General features: G+C 44.5%; 1 protein-coding gene across 1 annotated transcript in view; it reads left to right on the forward strand.

Moving 5' to 3' along the window:
* The window catches only part of KISS1R (KISS1 receptor), a 546,115-nt gene that overhangs the window by 144,408 nt on the left and 383,412 nt on the right, over positions 1–18,295 (forward strand). Inside the window, exon 2 of the mRNA XM_040417535.1 lies at positions 15,604–15,728. Coding sequence (XP_040273469.1) covers positions 15,604–15,728 — 125 coding nt within the window. The remainder of the gene's footprint in view (positions 1–15,603; positions 15,729–18,295) is intronic.

Consider the following 18,295-nt stretch of genomic DNA (forward strand, 5'->3'; position numbering starts at 1 on the left):
GAGGCCTGCAGCCCACACCAGCGACACAGGAATGGAACCACTGAGAGTGGACGAGGGGACTCTCCACTCACGTCCCCACTCCAGTCGCTGCCAGCAGACACCCCTAACCAGCACGCAGCTGGACTACTTACGGAGTGCTGCCAGCAAACGACCAGAGATGGGAACATGGAGAGGGACGAGGGATCCCCAACACGGACACGGAAGGTAAGGTGGCGGGGAATAAGCCACCAACCGTGCCGTTAACGGAGAACCCCCAGGAACGCTCTCCCTCCGGAGAACGCGCATGCAGACCACAAGGGTATGGCACTGCATGCTGCACCCTCTTTCGAAGGTATGCATACCGCATACCAAACACACACCACGTGTAGTAAAATCAGGGGGACGCCACACGAGGCAACGGTGAAGGGATGGCGGGGAAACGCCACTCACCGCGCCATCAGAGGCGAAACCCCCAGAACGCTCTCCCTCCGAAGAGCGCGCATGTACCCCTTCACAGACGGCGGTACATGCTACACCCTCTTTCGAGGGATAGCATACTCCCACCCCTCAAAGCCCCTCCCAACAAAAAAAAGGGGAAGGTTGGTGAGGCTTAGAAAACAATGGGAGGGGGGGAGGGGAAAGACAAACAAAGGGGACACCAACACGGACAACGGTGAGCAAGGAATGGCGGGGAATGCCACTCACCGCGCCGTAAATGGTGAAAGCCCCATAACGCTCTCCCTCCGGAGAACGCGCATGCACCCCATCCGTAGATAGCGGTGCATGCTTTACCCTCTTTCGAGGGACCACCACGTGAGGAGCCATTGTGATCATACTGTCACGGCTGAGGATGGGGGAAATCCTTAGCCGTGTATAGCCAGGTCATGTTATGGCCTACTCGGCCAGGAGAACAGGATAGGGAGCAGGTCACCTCCTAACAGCGTCCCTACCCTGACCCTAACTCCTAACTGCATGGGCCGACCTTAAAGGTAGGTGGACCCATGCGCAGGAACCTCGGATCCCTAACTCACCCTCCGTCCGGTCCCTGTGCTAGGAGTCAGAGTAAGACGCCCCACTCCTCCTAGGCACGGAGGAGCAGGAGTCTCAACGGCCAAGCTGTTGGGAAACACAAACAGTACTATGGATATGGCAGGTAATGTGAACTAGTTCCACTTACCTGCCACAGCCTTGCTGACTGGATCCCTGTGCAGGCAAGCTGAAGTCCAGACAAGATTCAATGAACCCAGCAAACACACAACCACACACAGGAACCCAGATCCATAGCTGCACAAATATACAGCAGGAACAAATCAACTGATCATAACATAACATAGTGTATCACAATTTATGATCACAAGGGTGGCCCACACTGGCAGATGGAAAAGACCAGGAGAGTTCCTCCAGCTTACAAGGCTGGAGTACCCCTCAGAAGTCTGTCTCAACTGAGGCTTTATAGCCCAGGCAGCCACACCCACAAACGGACACACCCAGTGCACACACACTAGGAAGGAGATTAACCCTTCCATCACCAGGGAAGGGAAAACACCACTTAAAGGGGAAAGTGCACACAATGACATACAACACAGTGCACACAACACACACACCTAACAAAAGGTTGCTAGGTGTGACCGCATGCCAGGGCAGCAAGCTACCTAGCGACGCTCAGGCTGCTCTGCTGCTAAAAACACTGGTTGCCCGCGGCAACCACAAGTGAGGCCACAGACAAGCGGCCCTCACCCGTGGTTGAACGCCATACAAAACCGCAGGCAACCGCATGCGGTAAAGGAGTCACCGTCATGGGCATGGCCGTGACAACTACCCCAGGGCCGTTCCAAGGTGTTATAACGCACGTCCCAGATTAGCAATGCCAGAGTGGTGTAATGGCTTATAATGTCTCTATAGGGTGGTGATAATTGTGTCAACTGTGTCTCCTACCTGGGTACGGCTGGATTCCTGGCTCCTGGCTCACTTGCAATAAATTTGAGTGTAGTGATAGTAGGAGTAATAGAGGAATTTTGCAGCAGAAATTATGTCCAGACCTTTAGATGAAGTTCAAACGTTTCTTTACTGAAGATAACTTGTATCCAAGCAGTGTACAGCTTTGGTCTCTGGTCCCAGCAGGTTTTGGCAATCATTGGCAGGAATAAATGCTTCTGCTTGATATGTGGGGAGCTTGCAGGGTAGGATGTCTGCTTGGTAGATCTGTAGCTGTGGCAGGAATTAATCTTCTGCACTTTTCTGTACCTTCTGCTTTGTGGGGACAAACTAGCTGAGGAGGAATGGCTTCTCCTAGGTCTCTGGACTTAACTCTCTGATGATTTCTCAGGGGATGCTTTCTTACTGGAACTCTGGAGGTTGTCTGATTCTCTTCTTCCAGCAGAGGCTGAAGGTACTCAGTCTGGGAATGTGATCAGGTCTCAGCCGAGACAAGATCCTTGCTATCTTCCCTATGCAGGTGATCTCCTCACACACACACCCAACCGCTAGCAAGGGGTGAGCTACACTAACACTAACTTCCTTCTCCACCCATGCTGCAGGATGTGGGAACAGTCCACACCTCCACAGAGGGGGAGCTAAACTGAAATAATCCATTCCAGCCTAGATACACTAAACTAGGACTAGTACCTAACCAAAGTGTTGCTGCCACCTGCTGGTAACTTGGATAATTACAAGAACAATAGTGTTTAACATGGTTTTACATTCACATTTGTGAAGACATAATATAAATTACATCAGATGACAATGTAAAGGCTCTTAGAAGATAGTAGCGGGGTAGAGGTGTGTAGTAACGCAACTCTGGGATGTGTGGTCTGACTAGTGATTTGTAAAGTGGCAGGGCTATGTTCTCATCACGGGCATCTATGCCCCTTTTGATACAACCCATTATCTTATTGGCCTTGGCAGCAGCTGCCTGACACTGGTTTCTACAGCTTAGGCCTCATGCACACTACCGTTGTTTGTTTCCGCGTCCGTTCCGCAAAGTTTGACGTTCTGATGCAAACCCATTAATTTCTATGGAGCCGTAGAAATTGCGGATAGCCAACCGTTTTGTATCCACGTCCGTGGTCCCCTTCCACGGAAAAAATAAAACATTCAAGTCAATGGGTCCTCAAAAAATGTGGATGCACAACGGAAGCCATCCGTATGTTATCCGCATCCGCATTTTTTGCGGATCAGTTGCCTGCAACCTGTCTGCAAGACCTTTTAGCAATAAAAAAAAAAAATTGTACAGGAAGTTAAAACGACCAGATTGGCAAGCCTTGTGTGGTGATTGCACATTTTGCAGAGTCTTTTTGGCAGTCATTGCTTGTTATCTGTTCAAACCAAAAATGCCACTGTGGAATGTGGAAAAATTCATAAATCTGGTACAGGAAAGGCCCGAGCTGTGGGACACCCGGTCCCCTGTCTATCAGTGAAAGAAAGTATCCTGGGAGAAACTGGTCCGTCGCTTGAGGCCTGGCGAATGGGATAAAGCTAATCTCTGAGGTCGTGCTTAATTAGGTAAGTGCAACTATGTAGTTTTGGTGTTCTGCCCCTGTGTTGTCCCTAATGATTTTGCTACTACTTCCATGAGTTCAGAATCCTGTCCCTTTTGTGGCCAGGCTTAATTCTGTAGTGGTATGTACATGTAGGGGTGTAGCTATATAGGGGAAGCAGGGGAAGCGGCTGCTTTGGGGCCCTGACCCAGAAGTGGCCCAGCCAGGAGGAGGACTAAAAGATTGTGTCAGGGCCCCCTCAACAGTATTAACACAATTATATACAGTGACAGTATAGACAGTGTATAAAACTGACGGAACAGCTGCCAGGCCTGGTATAAGAGAGTGATCTTTACTAGTCACAGGAATGGGGGCGGCATGAAAGGAAGGTGTAGCGAAAAAATTACTGGGGAAGGGGGGCCCCATTCACAAATTTGCTGTGGGGGCCAGTTATTTCTAGCTACGCCATTGTGTGCATGTTTTTTTGTTTTTTTCCTGTACTTTTTACCACACACCACCGTGTTTTAATGGCTGTTCCGATCTTACCTACTGGCCACAGTCGTAATGTCTACCCAGCATGTGCTCTTTACAGTTTTGGACACATGTGGCCCTGTTGGAATTGATCAGCAAACATCTGTCTACTTCCCATATTACAAAGTAATCTTTTTCCAAGGCATAGCACAGATAATTTCCTCCTCCCTGCAATTATTGAACATTAGGATACCCACACCTGCCCTACTGGTTGTGCTTTGCAATCTCCACTTTTGCCACTTTTTGGAAGCAATTTATTTGGCTTTTTATTTGTGGATGTTAGCTTACTTTTTTTAGTTGTTTTTTCCCATAATTTTTATTGTTTGTTGCTTTCACAGTGAAGAACACAAAGACGAGGTGGAACAGCTGCAGGGACCAGTTTCGGCATGAGCTGAATGAAAGGAGCTGCAGTGGTGATGGATCTTCCAAAAAGTGCCCATATTTGTATACGGAGCAACTACGTTTTCTACGCCCTGTGATGGAGTTGAGGCCGTAAGTATTGTTTATTTTAAATAAAATGTATGGAACTGTATATGTCATTGTCCACAATGAGAATATATATAGCAGACCTTTCTTCCAGGTTTGGTCTGCTATCTATGATGTTGGTGGCGTATTTCAGAATGTTTTTGGTTGCTTTTACACAGGATGCCAAGTTCGACCCATTTTTGTGGGCAATATTTCATAATCTGGCTTCACGATTGTTGTAACTCCTTTTTTTATTTAGGCACATAATCGTGCTGAGACATTGTAGGGTTTTCTCATCTCAGACAATGGGGGCATATCACTAGGATATGCCCCCATTGTCTTACAGGTGCATGTCCCACCGCTGGGAACCGCACCTACGGTATATAGAGAACGTAGCTCCAAAAGTGAAGGAGGGCGCAGTGCGCATGCGCAGCCTCCCTCCATTCATTTCTATGGGAGAGGCGGGGAGGCTCGGCTATTGCCATCTGCCCGATGTAAATGAAAGGGAGCATGGGCCGCGCATGCGCGGCATGCTCCCATTCACTTCTATGGGAGAGGCGGGGATTAGTGCTTGTTGGTGGATGGACCCCGGGAAATCTGGAGTCCTCCAGCCACAGCACTCCCTGCTCCGTCTCGATATAGTTGCAGGTCCCAGCTGTGGGACCCACACCTATCAGAAAATGGGGTCATATCCTAGCGATATGCCCCCATTGTCTAAGATGGGAATACACCTTTATGTTTTCTACAGTTTAATTGGACATGCGATTGATGTGGTTTTAATAGTTTTTGCAAATTTATGGGGTTTGTATATATTCCATTACTGTTTTGCCCTTTTGCATATGTTCAATGTTTGCTTCACACCCACCAAAGCAAAAATACACTAAATGTCTGTTTTTAATTGTTCGCAAACAATGCCAATCTCCCTCTCCCTTTTTTAACTAAACCAGGGATGCTCAACCTGCGTAGCTCCAGCTGTTTGAAAAATTAAACTCCCACCATGCCCTTGTGTAGGCTGATTGATTTAGGTCAGGCATGTCCAAACTGCAGCCCCCCAGCTGCTGGAACACTACAACTCACAGCATGCCTGGATAGCTTACAGCTATTAGGGCATGCTGGGAGTTGTAGTTTACCAACAGCTGGAGGGCCGTTGGTTGAGCAGGCCAGATATAGAAGGACAGAATATCAGCACTTGGTTAGCTCCTGAATGTGTCTACATGTTTTTGTGCAGGATAGCTACAAACACCCAGAAACATTTTATTTTTAGTTATTTGCTATTTGCACACAGTACAAAGCAACAGTCCTTCAATGGTTATTTTATGCAATGTGTCCTTAATTTTTGTGTTTCACACTTAAACATTTTGAACCCTTTTGGGATCTATGCTGCCTCACCTTATATAGTAGACATACTGCATTTTTTTTCTATTATGATCCTGTGTGTTGGTTTGGTAATTTTGGAATACATTAATATATGTTATCATGTCTTTTTGCAATATAGTACTGTGGACAATCTTGAAGACACGGCGGACTCAGATTTGGGTGGAGAAGAAACTCCTGCGGTATTTTCGCCTGAATCCAGTCCACAACCAACGCCAGCAGTGGAGCACGCCGAACCGGCCATGGCAACTAGTGCAGTTTCGGAAGAGAGGCCTCAAACATCCCAGCAGCCCAGGAGAAGGAGGAATGTCCGCCAGTCTTGCTCTGAGCTAGTAACTCGGGAAATGATAGATGCCTGAGTTATCGAGTTCCTAGCTCAGAGGAGGACTGATGGGCAAGAAGAATCAATGTTGAGCGGGCTGGCGCCATTAATGAGGCATGTCCCTAGCGAGAGGCATCATCTTTGTGTTGCTTCCTTTGCACTTGTATTAAAAATGTATGCCACACCTTACCAGGGGGACATACATTCTCAAATTAATAATTTACTTATTCAAATCATGATGTCCGCCTCTAAGCAGCCCACCAGCTACCTGCATCCTCCACACCCACCCCATGGTCCAACTTTTCCCGCCCAAACTTTCCGCAGGTCCCACGACCACAACCCCCCTCCTTGCCCAATCCAGTAATGTGGGCATTTATTCTACTGGGGCACCAGATCCGGCCCAGATACGCCCAGTATCATAGTATACCCCTGGCCCATTCACTCGAGAGTTATTTCTACTCAAACTAAATGTTTCATATTCTTATTTTAATTTATGTAAATTTATCAGCATTTTTCATATATTGTTAAATTGTGTTTATCTTTTATGGGGGGGCTTGGGTTTAAGTAAAAGTTTACTTGAAAATGTCAATTGTCTTATGTTCTTTCTTGTGTGGCAAATTATAACACTACTACACATTTTAACATAACCGAGATACACTCAATACTTCAAGTACTATCACTTTATTTTTCCACATAATTGGTTAAGGAATAATCTTTAACTGAGGTATTAGAAGGTTTTTGGAACCATATATCAAATATAATCATGATGTTTATAAAAGTAGATGAACATAAGCATCTTTATTTATTATATTGATTATTCCTAATTTTAGGTTCCAAAAACCTCAGCCCGCAAGCCCACGCCAAAGGTCCTCATTCTCTTGCGAGTCCCTACACTCAACTACGACATAAATTACACAAGCTATCTAGAAAAAAAAAAAAAAGACTATCGAGCACAGAAGAAATTAAACACTGCCACGAATAGCGTCCCTCTGTCATGGCAAGGATCCCTCTGGGCTAAAAAAGTAGTCTGCATAGAGTTCCCGAACTGCAATGCCTGCAGTCCCAGGTCGCCTATGCAGGGTCCTATCCAAACCCAAACCTGGTGACGTCGGAAAATCTTCCATGTAAACAGAAGAGGAAGCCTCGTGAATCCTGGTGAAGTTGTGTAGAACAACACAAGCTTGAATCACCAGGGTAGCATTCTCCGGATTCATCTGTATAGATGACAAAAACACCCTCCACTTGCTAGAGAGTATCCCGAAAGCGCACTCAACATATCGACGGGCACGAGTCAACCAGTAGTTGAAAATACACCTCCTGACATCCAAACCACGCTTTGGGAAGGGCCGCATAACATGGTGAGTCAATGCAAACCCTTCATCCGTCACAATGACAAATGGAGCCGGCGGACTAGCAGATCCGGGCAGTCTACTGGACTCGGGCAGGGCAAGCTGGTTGGCACGAAGCCGCTCACCTATTCTAGAAGCACTAAAGATGCGAGCATCTGCTGTGCTTCCATAGGCCCCGATATCAACCATTATAAACAGGTAGTTACTGTCAGCAACAGCCATAAGCACTACCGAAAAATATTGCTTAAAATTGAAGAATCGGAACCCTGAGTGAGGAGGCTTCTTCACACGGATGTGCTTGCTATCCATTGCCCTGATGCAGTTGGGAAACTGCGCTGAAAGATTGAAGCCCTCAGCGATCCGAACCCAATCGTCCGTCATTGGCTGTGCATCACGGTCTCTCTGAGTTGATGCCAGATGACATGGCAAGTGTGACGCACAATCTGAGAAATGGTTGAGGTTCCCAAAAGAAACTCAAAATGCAGGGATGCAAATGAGTTCCCAGTTGCAAGGACTCTCTTGAAAAATACAGAAAAATAAAATATCAGTAAGCAGCTAAATAAAGGTAACAAACAATACATAATTCGCCTAATGTTTGATATGAGACATATGGGTACAACTGAACAAAACACTTTCAGAAATTACGGTGTGGGCACTACTCACAACAGCTATGCTACAGCAACTGTGTTTATGCCATTTCCATGCAGAATGTATGGGCGACTTCAAGGATGATGTGAACACTCTGCATGATGATGACAGCCAAACAAACACAAATAGTTAACCATTTTAAAATACACAACTACCTTTAATCTGGCCATGTTATGTGTCAGGGATTTAACACCAAAAATATATTTGACAATTGGGCAAACATATTATGGACAAATAAAGGTAACTTCTACAAACATTAGCACATGTCTAACACCAGCCATTTCCAGAAACATGTTACTGATGACATAAGCTTACCTCAACGTCACGATAAGCCTTTCCTCAGGAGTAATGCTGCGCCTCACATTGGTGTCCATGAAGGTAAGGACAGTACGTAGAGACAACAGCAAGCAATCAAATGTAGTGTGGCAATGTGAACATTGAGGTGTTGTTTCCCCAGGTTCCAGTCCGGGACTTAGGGTATGCTCATGTCCAGGGATCCTATTTAAAGGAGAGATGAAAAGAGACAGCGGCACTCACCAATTCCAAAGTAAAACGTCCAGTTTATTAACTTCTTAAAATAGGGTACAAGCAGGTGCAGAAATGTAGGGCTACAAGATAAAAACTGCACTCCCGACTCAGTTTCCAATAGAGCAGTGTTCACATTTGATTTTTCTCCCATGGCGCAGCAAATAAAAAATGCCATAATAAAAAACTGGCACATTTTACAAAGGGATCCCACCCTTCAAGAAAAAGTGTCTAGTATACCTGTGGTGGGCTTCAGACGAAGCAAAACCATAGGAAGTATGATCACACAGAGCCAGTTTAAAGGGTTTCTGTCACCCCACAAAACTCTTTTTTTTTTTTTTGGATAGTTAGATTCCTTATAGGGCGATATAGGAGAATATAATAGTCTTACTTACTTTCATGCGGCCGATTCTTTATAAAACGAAGTTTTATAATATGTAAATGAGGGCTCTACCAGCAAGTAGGGCGTCTACTTGCTGGTAGCCGCAGCAGCAATCCGCCCCCTCGCCATGTTGATTGACAGGGCCAGCCGTGATCTCCCCCTCCGGCCGGCCCTGTCAGTAATTCAAAAATCGCGCGCCTCTGGTCATTCGGCGCAGGCGCTCTGAGATGAGGAGGCTCGTCTCCTCAGTGCGCCTGCGCCGATGACATCACCGAAAGAGAAGACGTCATCGGCGCAGGCGCACTGAGGGAGTGCTGAGGAGACGAGCCTCCTCATCTCAGAGCGCCTGCGCCGAATGACCAGAGGCGCGCGATTTTTGAATTACTGACAGGGCCGGCCGGAGGAGGAGATCACGGCTGGCCCTGTCAATCAACACGGCGAGGGGGCGGATTGCTGCTGCGGCTACCAGCAAGTAGACGCCCTACTTGCTGGTAGAGCCCTCATTTACATATTATAAAACTTCGTTTTATAAAGAATCGGCCGCATGAAAGTAAGTAAGACTATTATATTCTCCTATATCGCCCTATAAGGAATCTAACTATCCAAAAAAAAAAAAAAGAGTTTTGTGGGGTGACAGAAACCCTTTAAATGTAATGTGAACAAAAATTGGCTTGAACGCTGCGTTCCTGAGGGTAACTTCAGGTGCGGACACTGCTCTATGTGTGAACAGATGCGGAGAGGGGCACACCTGAAAATTGGAATGATAAAACACAGAGTGAGAGACTTCATCAACTGTAGGTCCACCTTTGTAGTTTATGCCCTTTTCTGCCCCTGCGGCCAATTTTATATTGGAAAAACCTTCAGACCTCTCTTTGTCCGTTTTAGAGAGCACAAGCATAGCCTCAAAACAGAAATTGGAGCTACCAGATTAATCCAGCATATGAAAGAAACGCATCAAAACCGCGAGGACCTCTTACAGGTTGCAGGTCTAGAAATAGTGAAATTACCGCCTCGCGGCGGAGACAGAAAAGAGCTTCTCCTACAGAGAGAAGCACTATGGATCATTAAGACAGAAGCGATGGGACCATTAGGTTTTAATGATAGGAATGATTTATTTGTTTTTGTTTGATACACTGTGTTTTTTGGTCTGATAGAGCATTGAATGAGTTAATACCTTGTTCCTCTATGTGATGTGGTGGGGGGAGTGGCTTGACCTGACCTTTATAGATCAGTCACTCACCTCCACAGCATGAAAGGTATGATGAAGCGTGTCTAGCGTGAAACGGCTGTACCTTCATTGATCTATGTACACAGACCTGCTTGTACCCTATTTTAAGAAGTTAATAAACTGGACGTTTTACTTTGGAATTGGTGAGTGCCGCTGTCTCTTTTCATCTCTCCTTCGAATATACCACTGTGTCTGCTTCAGCAGAGCACCACAGTATCCATTTACTGAACCACATTACCTGTGTCTTCCTTGCAATCCTGCATACTGGTCAGGTGTAGCAGTGCCGGCAGCGCTTTCTTCTCCTGATTGTTTTCAGGGATCCTATTTAATCCTGCTACTGGATCTTGGGTGTGTCTCATTCTGGAGTGTTTGGTGAAGCAGAGTCCTGGTGAGGCTCTGTGTGAGTGGTCTCAGCCGGGTGGGCTGAGAGGCCACGAGGCTAGGTGATAGCCTGAACTTTGGGGGATGCAGTGACGCCTGCGGTACAAGGGCCACAAGGTCCACAAGGTCCGAGTCGGGAGGACTGCTGGACCACAATTCCCCAAAGGGACTTGCGTTTGCTACAGCCTGGAGGCTGCTGGGCTAGCTGAGAAAGCTGCAGGTTATGACCGTGTCTGAACAGCACTCTATAGGTGAGTCAGGGATTCTACCCTATGTTTAGTTAGAGCCCAGCCGGGTAGGTATTTGGTTTGTGTTATTGTTTGTTGTTGCTGGTGTTGCACAATAAATGCAAAGTTTGGACTGTATATCCGTGTCTGGTGAAGTAACCTGTGAGAATGACCCCCGAATAAGAGACGATCCCTTACAGTAGACACTGACATCCGACAGAACGCCAAAAACTTCTCAGGATGCTGGCGAAGATCTTGGTAGAGGGTATGAAAGTGTCCTTTGTGGTAGGGTTGGATAACAATCTGATGGACCCAAAATCGCCGCCTTCTACTCGGTTCCTCGTCCAACAAAAGGGAGCGCTGTCCCCATCGCCGAGAAACTAGCCAGTGCAGTACAACTTCTTCCTCAGAGTCATCCCCCATGGTGAAACCAAGACGCAACAAGGAAAAGTCCTTTTCCATGTCAGTGTTACCCATTTTTTTTACCATTTAGTATGTACAGGGGACTTGCATTATCCCTTCCCATGTGCATAACCTTATATTTGTCAGTGTTGGGTTACTTTCACACTGCCGTTTCTGGGTCCGCCTGCGAGATCCGTTTCAAGGCTCTCACAAGTGGCCCCAAACGGATCAGTTTAGCCCCAATGCATTTTGAATGGATAAGAATCCGTTCAGAATGCATCAGTTTGGCTCCATTCCGCCTCCATTCCACTCTGGAGGCGGACACCAAAACACTGCTTGCAGCGTTTTGGTGTCCGCCTGGCGATGCGGAGCCAAACGGATCCGTCCTGACTTACAATGTAAGTCAATGGGGACGGATCCGTTTACATTGACACAATATGGTGCAATTGTAAACGGATCCGTCCCCCATTGACTTTCAATGTAAGTCAGGACGGATCCGTTTGACTTAGACTTTTTTTAGACAGAAAAATGCAGACAGATCTGTTCTGAACGGATACCAGCGTTTGCATTATAAACGCAGGTGTGAAAGTAGCCTTCAACCTCATCTGACACTTCTCTGCCCAAGCCTCCAATCTATCCAGATCTATCTGTAGCAGTATACTGTCCTCTTCCGTGTTAATTACACAGTTCTGCAAAAATTTTTATTTTACTGTGCAAGCCTTCTATAAGATCATTAATAAATATATTGAAGAGAATAGGGCCCAATACTGACCCCTGTGGTACCCCACTAGTGACCCAATCTGAGTGTGTACCGTTAATAACCAAGCTCTGTTTTCTATCACTGAGGGAGTTACCCACATGCAGACATTTTCTCCCAGTCCAAGCTTTCTCATATACTAACCTTTTATGTGGTACAGTATCAAATGCTTTGGAGAAGTCAAGATACGTATACAACATCCATTGATTCGCCACGGTCAAGTCTAGAACTTACCTTCTCATAGAAACTGATTAAATTAGTTTGACATGACCGATCCCTCATAAAGCCATGCTGAAGTACTCCAAGATAGCATCTCTTAGAAAACCTTCAAACAGTTTACCCACGACAGATGTTAAACTTACCGGGCTCTGTTTTGGACCCTTTTTGAATATTGACACCACATTTTATATGCGCCAATCCTGTGGAGTCCTTAATTATCAGATATAAAGGTCTGGCTATGACATTACAAAATTCTGTTAGGCTATGGGGTGTATGTCATCTGGTTCCGGTGACTTGTCTATTTTTTTAATATTTTTAAGACGCCGCTGTACTTCTTCCTGGGTCAAACGGGGCACTTTTAATAGGGAATTTACTTTTACATTCTGTATTTCATATGACAGTTTATTTTCCTCAGTAAATACAGTGGAGAAAAAAATATTTAATAGCTTTGGTTTCTCCTCATCACTGTCTGAAACTCCCCCCTCATTACTCTGTAAAGGGCTGACACCTTCAGATTTATACTTTTTATTATTTATATAATTGAAGAACATTTTACGGTTAGTTTTACTCTCTTTGGCACTGAATCTCTCTGTTTCTAGTTTGGCTTTCCCTAATGTTTTTCAATGCTTTATCGCTACCCTCCTGTTTTAGTGATTTAATTGCAAAAAATTAAAAATGCAAAAACGGTGAAATAAAAAATTTGTTACAGCTACAAAAAAATAGAACTACTAAAAATATAACTTGACCTGCAAAAAGCAAGCCCTTATACATTTAGCATTTCTTTTAAAAGGCAGATTTGAAAAAGAAAAATCTAAAAGTTCTGTGATCCAAAATAGGCAGTAACAAGATATCTTACTATGGTAGACTCAGTTAAATTACGTATTACATGGATGTCAATTCATATTTACATCAGTACTAGTATTATATGGTTGCTGCTGGGGACATGTCTGACAGACAACAGCTTTCCCTTGCAGAATCAGTTGTTTGAGGGAGGTCTTGAAGACTCGACCTATAGTGGTCAGCTGATCACTTTGACAGATCCCAGATGAGACAACTCTCTTAATGGATTTATTTTACCCCTATTTTTTACTATGATTTATCACACTTTTAGACCAGGTTTACATGTTTCAGTGGCTAAAGTTAAAGGGGTTGTCTCATGACAGACAATATCGCTAGGATATGCCCCCATTGTCTTATAGGTGCGGGTCCCACTGCTGGGACCCGCACCTATATCGAGAACGGAGCCCCGTAAGTGAAGGAGGGCTCACTGCGCATACGCAACCTCCCTTCTTTTTTTTTTTCCTATGAGGTCGCCGAAAATAGCCGAGCCCTTGCTCGGCTATTTCCGTCGAGCCCATAGAAGTGAATGGGAGCAGTGGCTGGTCATGCCGGTGCGCTCCATTCACTTCTATGGGGAGCCGGCTTGGAGGTGGCCAGTGGAGAAAAAAATATTTAATAGCTTTGGTTTCTCCTCATCACTGTCTGAAACTCCCCCCTCATTACTCTGTAAAGGGCTGACACCTTCAGATTTATACTTTTTATTATTTATATAATTGAAGAACATTTTACGGTTAGTTTTACTCTCTTTGGCACTGAATCTCTCTGTTTCTAGTTTGGCTTTCCCTAATGTTTTTCAATGCTTTATCGCTACCCTCCTGTTTTAGTGATTTAATTGCAAAAAATTAAAAATGCAAAAACGGTGAAATAAAAAATTTGTTACAGCTACAAAAAAATAGAACTACTAAAAATATAACTTGACCTGCAAAAAGCAAGCCCTTATACATTTAGCATTTCTTTTAAAAGGCAGATTTGAAAAAGAAAAATCTAAAAGTTCTGTGATCCAAAATAGGCAGTAACAAGATATCTTACTATGGTAGACTCAGTTAAATTACGTATTACATGGATGTCAATTCATATTTACATCAGTACTAGTATTATATGGTTGCTGCTGGGGACATGTCTGACAGACAACAGCTTTCCCTTGCAGAATCAGTTGTTTGAGGGAGGTCTTGAAGACTCGACCTATAGTGGTCAGCTGATCACTTTGACAGATCCCAGATGAGACAACTCTCTTAATGGATTTATTTTACCCCTATTTTTTACTATGATTTATCACACTTTTAGACCAGGTTTACATGTTTCAGTGGCTAAAGTTAAAGGGGTTGTCTCATGACAGACAATATCGCTAGGATATGCCCCCATTGTCTTATAGGTGCGGGTCCCACTGCTGGGACCCGCACCTATATCGAGAACGGAGCCCCGTAAGTGAAGGAGGGCTCACTGCGCATACGCAACCTCCCTTCTTTTTTTTTTTCCTATGAGGTCGCCGAAAATAGCCGAGCCCTTGCTCGGCTATTTCCGTCGAGCCCATAGAAGTGAATGGGAGCAGTGGCTGGTCATGCCGGTGCGCTCCATTCACTTCTATGGGGAGCCGGCTTGGAGGTGGCCAGACTGGAGTCCTCCAGCCACCACCCTGCAGGGCTCCATTCTCGATATATAGGTCCCAGCGGTGGGACCCACACCTATAAGAAAATGGGGGAATATCCTAGCGATATGCCCCCATTGTCTATAATGAGACAACCACAGAGACTCCACATGTTCATGTCCCGCACTTATATATGTACTTCAAAATTGGACAGCCATTGGCCACCGTGGGTGGGTGGCAGCTAGGATATGTAAACTTAGCCTTAATGATGACATCCGTGACAAGATGGTCAGTCGTTCATTCCTGAAGATGTCTGTGAGGAATCTGTTCGGTCTGTGTGTCCGTTTTTTGCCCTCATATGTCCATATTCCACGGACACTTCTCAGCTGAAAATTTGTTTCCAGAGCATCTCCTACCAATGGTCCGTGAAACACTGACAGAACATGAATGCCATCTACAGTATGTTGCATCAGGGGTTTTTCATGAATCTATAGCTTTCAATGAACATCAGGTGCAAAAATAGTACATGTCCATGGTTTTTCACTGACCCAAGATCAGTGGAAAATCACTATATGTGTGAATTAACATAATAAAATCAATGAGTACATGTGCTGTCTATGGAAAACATAGACATATTGGGGGTCATTTATCAAACTGGTGTAAAGTAGCACTGGCTTAGTTGCCCATAGCAACCAATCAGATTGCTCCTTTAATTTTCCAAAGGAGCTGTCCAAAATGAAAGGTGGAATCTGATTGGTTGCTATGGGCAACTAAGCCAGTTCTACTTTACACCAGTATAAATGACCCCACTGATGTGTGAATAAACCCTTTAGCTCTTTTACTTAATCCAAATACTTGATTTAATTGTGTGATTTAAAAAAAAAGTCATTTACCTTTTTTCTATTCTTTACAGCTAACCTGGCCACCACTGATATAATATTTTTGGTGTGTTGTGTACCTATCACTGCTGCTTTATATTCTCTTCCTGGGTGGATATTCGGGGAATTCATGTGCAAGTTTGTTAACTATATCCAACAGGTAAGTGTTTAAGTCAATAATTTTAAGTCTGCTAAACTGTAACTGTCCTTTTATTTTTCCTTTTAATGTGTAGGGACAGTGATGGGAAACTTTGGCCTGAAATGTCCCTGAGCTTTGCTAAGGCATATCTATCTTCACAGTACAAGGCTTCGCTGCCTGTGAAGACGGCTGGGGTTATTCTTGTGTTTCAATACTTTCAATGCTACTCTGCCCCTCATTACTTTTTATATTAACCCAGGGGTGGACTGGGAACTTAGAGACCCTGGAAAAAAAGCTAAAAGTGGACCCATTTTGTAGGCAAGTCTAAATTAAGAGAAGGAGGGGCGACACAAGTAGGTGGGGGTCAACAATACCATAGTGCAAAATATCATCCCAGCAGAAGCAACACAGTGTTGCACGATATACTGCCCCAAAAGCTGCCCATCAATAGCTACCATCTTTCTGTCTTCTTCCTCCAGTTCTCTGTGGAGCAGGGGGCCTAAGAGGTGAAGCGCGGGCCACAGCAGTTGAATTAAGGAGGGAATCTGTGGTCGCTGGCTGCATACATCAGTACCTGATTTTCACAGCATTAATTTCTGTTGAGAGCTCATTATGTAGCTGGTCATCAGCAGAGAGGAGGACTTTGGCGGCTCCCCGGGAAATTACCCCACTGGGAAATTTCCCTGTATTAACCTCTATGGAGCTATGTGAGGGTTTATTTTTTGTGGGGTCATCTTTAGTTTTCAGTGATACCATTTTGGAGTGCTTTCCTTTTTGATTACTTTTTATTCATTTTTTGGGGGGGAGTTTAAGTGATAAAAAAATTGCAATTGGCCATTTTAGAAACATAGAATGTGTCGGCAGATAAGAACCATTTGGCCCATCTAGTCTGCCCAATATACTGAATACTATGAATAGCCCCTGGCCCTATCTTATATGAAGGATGGCCTTATGCCTATCCCATGCATGCTTAAACTCCTTCACTGTATTTGCAGCTACCACTTCTGCAGGAAGGCTATTCCATGCATCCACTACTACTCTCTCAGTAAAGTAATACTTCCTGATATAACTTTTAAACCTTTGCCCCTCTAATTTAAAACTGTCCTCTTGTAGCAGTTTTGCTTCCTTTAAATATTTCTCCTCTTTTACCTTTTAATCACAGATTGAACATATTCCTGTTCAAGGAATCGTATGGTAGAATGTGGTCAAAAGAACAAGGGATCACAGCAGTACCATCATTCTAAAATATAACTTTTAATGTTAGCGTATAAAAAAGTCAAAACACCCTTATAATTATTAAATAGTAAGAAAAATATATGAGGAAAATAGAAAAAATAATAGTAAAATCTAGGGTCAGATAGAGGTCCCTAATGCAAGATATCTGCAGTTTGGTTAGTTGGTGTTAATGGGGCCTAATGGGAAGATGTCCCTAGTTCTAACCCTAATATTAGAGCCCTGCCTAGATACGGAATGGCCGCCCCGATAGGGACGATCCCGTTTCTCGTGCCTCCTGGTGTCCCTGGTTAACCCCTATCAAGGAGTGGATACCTATTGGGGGGGGGGGGGGACCCTATAGGAATGCCAGGGCTAATCTACACAATAGAAAAAAAAATATATAAGTGATTACCCATAGTGGATTAGCAGACAACACCATACTAATAAATGTGAGATACAAAGAAAGAAGTCAATTGTCTAATAACGTCCCTACGCGTTTCGCCTGGTTAGTGTCAGGCTCATCAGGGGACATACATGACAAAGGAGTGCCTATCACCAAAGATAATCACCTAAGTAATAGGAATATTTCTATAAACATCTAGATTGAATTAGATAGTATGTTTCTCTCTTTTATGATAGTTGGAGAGATATGGGCACATATGCTAAAGATAGGCCAATAGTGCACAATGCTAGTCAATCACTTGATGAGAAAATCAACATAGTTACTGTACCAGAGAACATAGAATAGATATAGAATGATCCATGATAACCCAGAACCATTCATGTGTCTCGTACAATAAATACCGGCCCGTCTTAGATATACCAATTCATATATTTTAGGTATATCACCAACAATTGAAAAGACAGTCAGATTCTGCCTAATAGGTGTATAACAGACCACAGATAAAGCCAATGGAGTATGCCAGATGTAAGATACCACCCACAAATGGTGTGGGTGGTTTAGTAATTATTTTCAATAGCCCATGTGCATTCACATCAATCCCATATAGCAACCATAATCAGTATTGACTGATGAGAGATAGTTTTAGGGCGATACTTGCGTGCCCGTCCATGGCTAGTTGGATGGCCCAGTGGTGGTGTCACAGGAATGGAGATGCCAATATCAATTGCGGCATCACGAGGACCAGAATCTGAATTATGTCCGGCAGGTAGGCAGCACGATCTTACCGGTGTTACTGCCTTTTAAAGTATTGCTACTTCCGGGTAAGAAGTCACGTGGGAAAACCACCTGATATGAATGCCCGAATGGCGTCAGACGCCGGAAACGTAAACACGTGACCCGCTGGTAATGATACATATCGCTTCTGACGTCAGACGTCCCTACATGATAGCTATGCCAGTCAGATGATTCT

This window comes from Bufo bufo, chromosome 2, assembly GCF_905171765.1.
Source record: "Bufo bufo chromosome 2, aBufBuf1.1, whole genome shotgun sequence".
Lineage (NCBI taxonomy): Eukaryota > Metazoa > Chordata > Amphibia > Anura > Bufonidae > Bufo > Bufo bufo.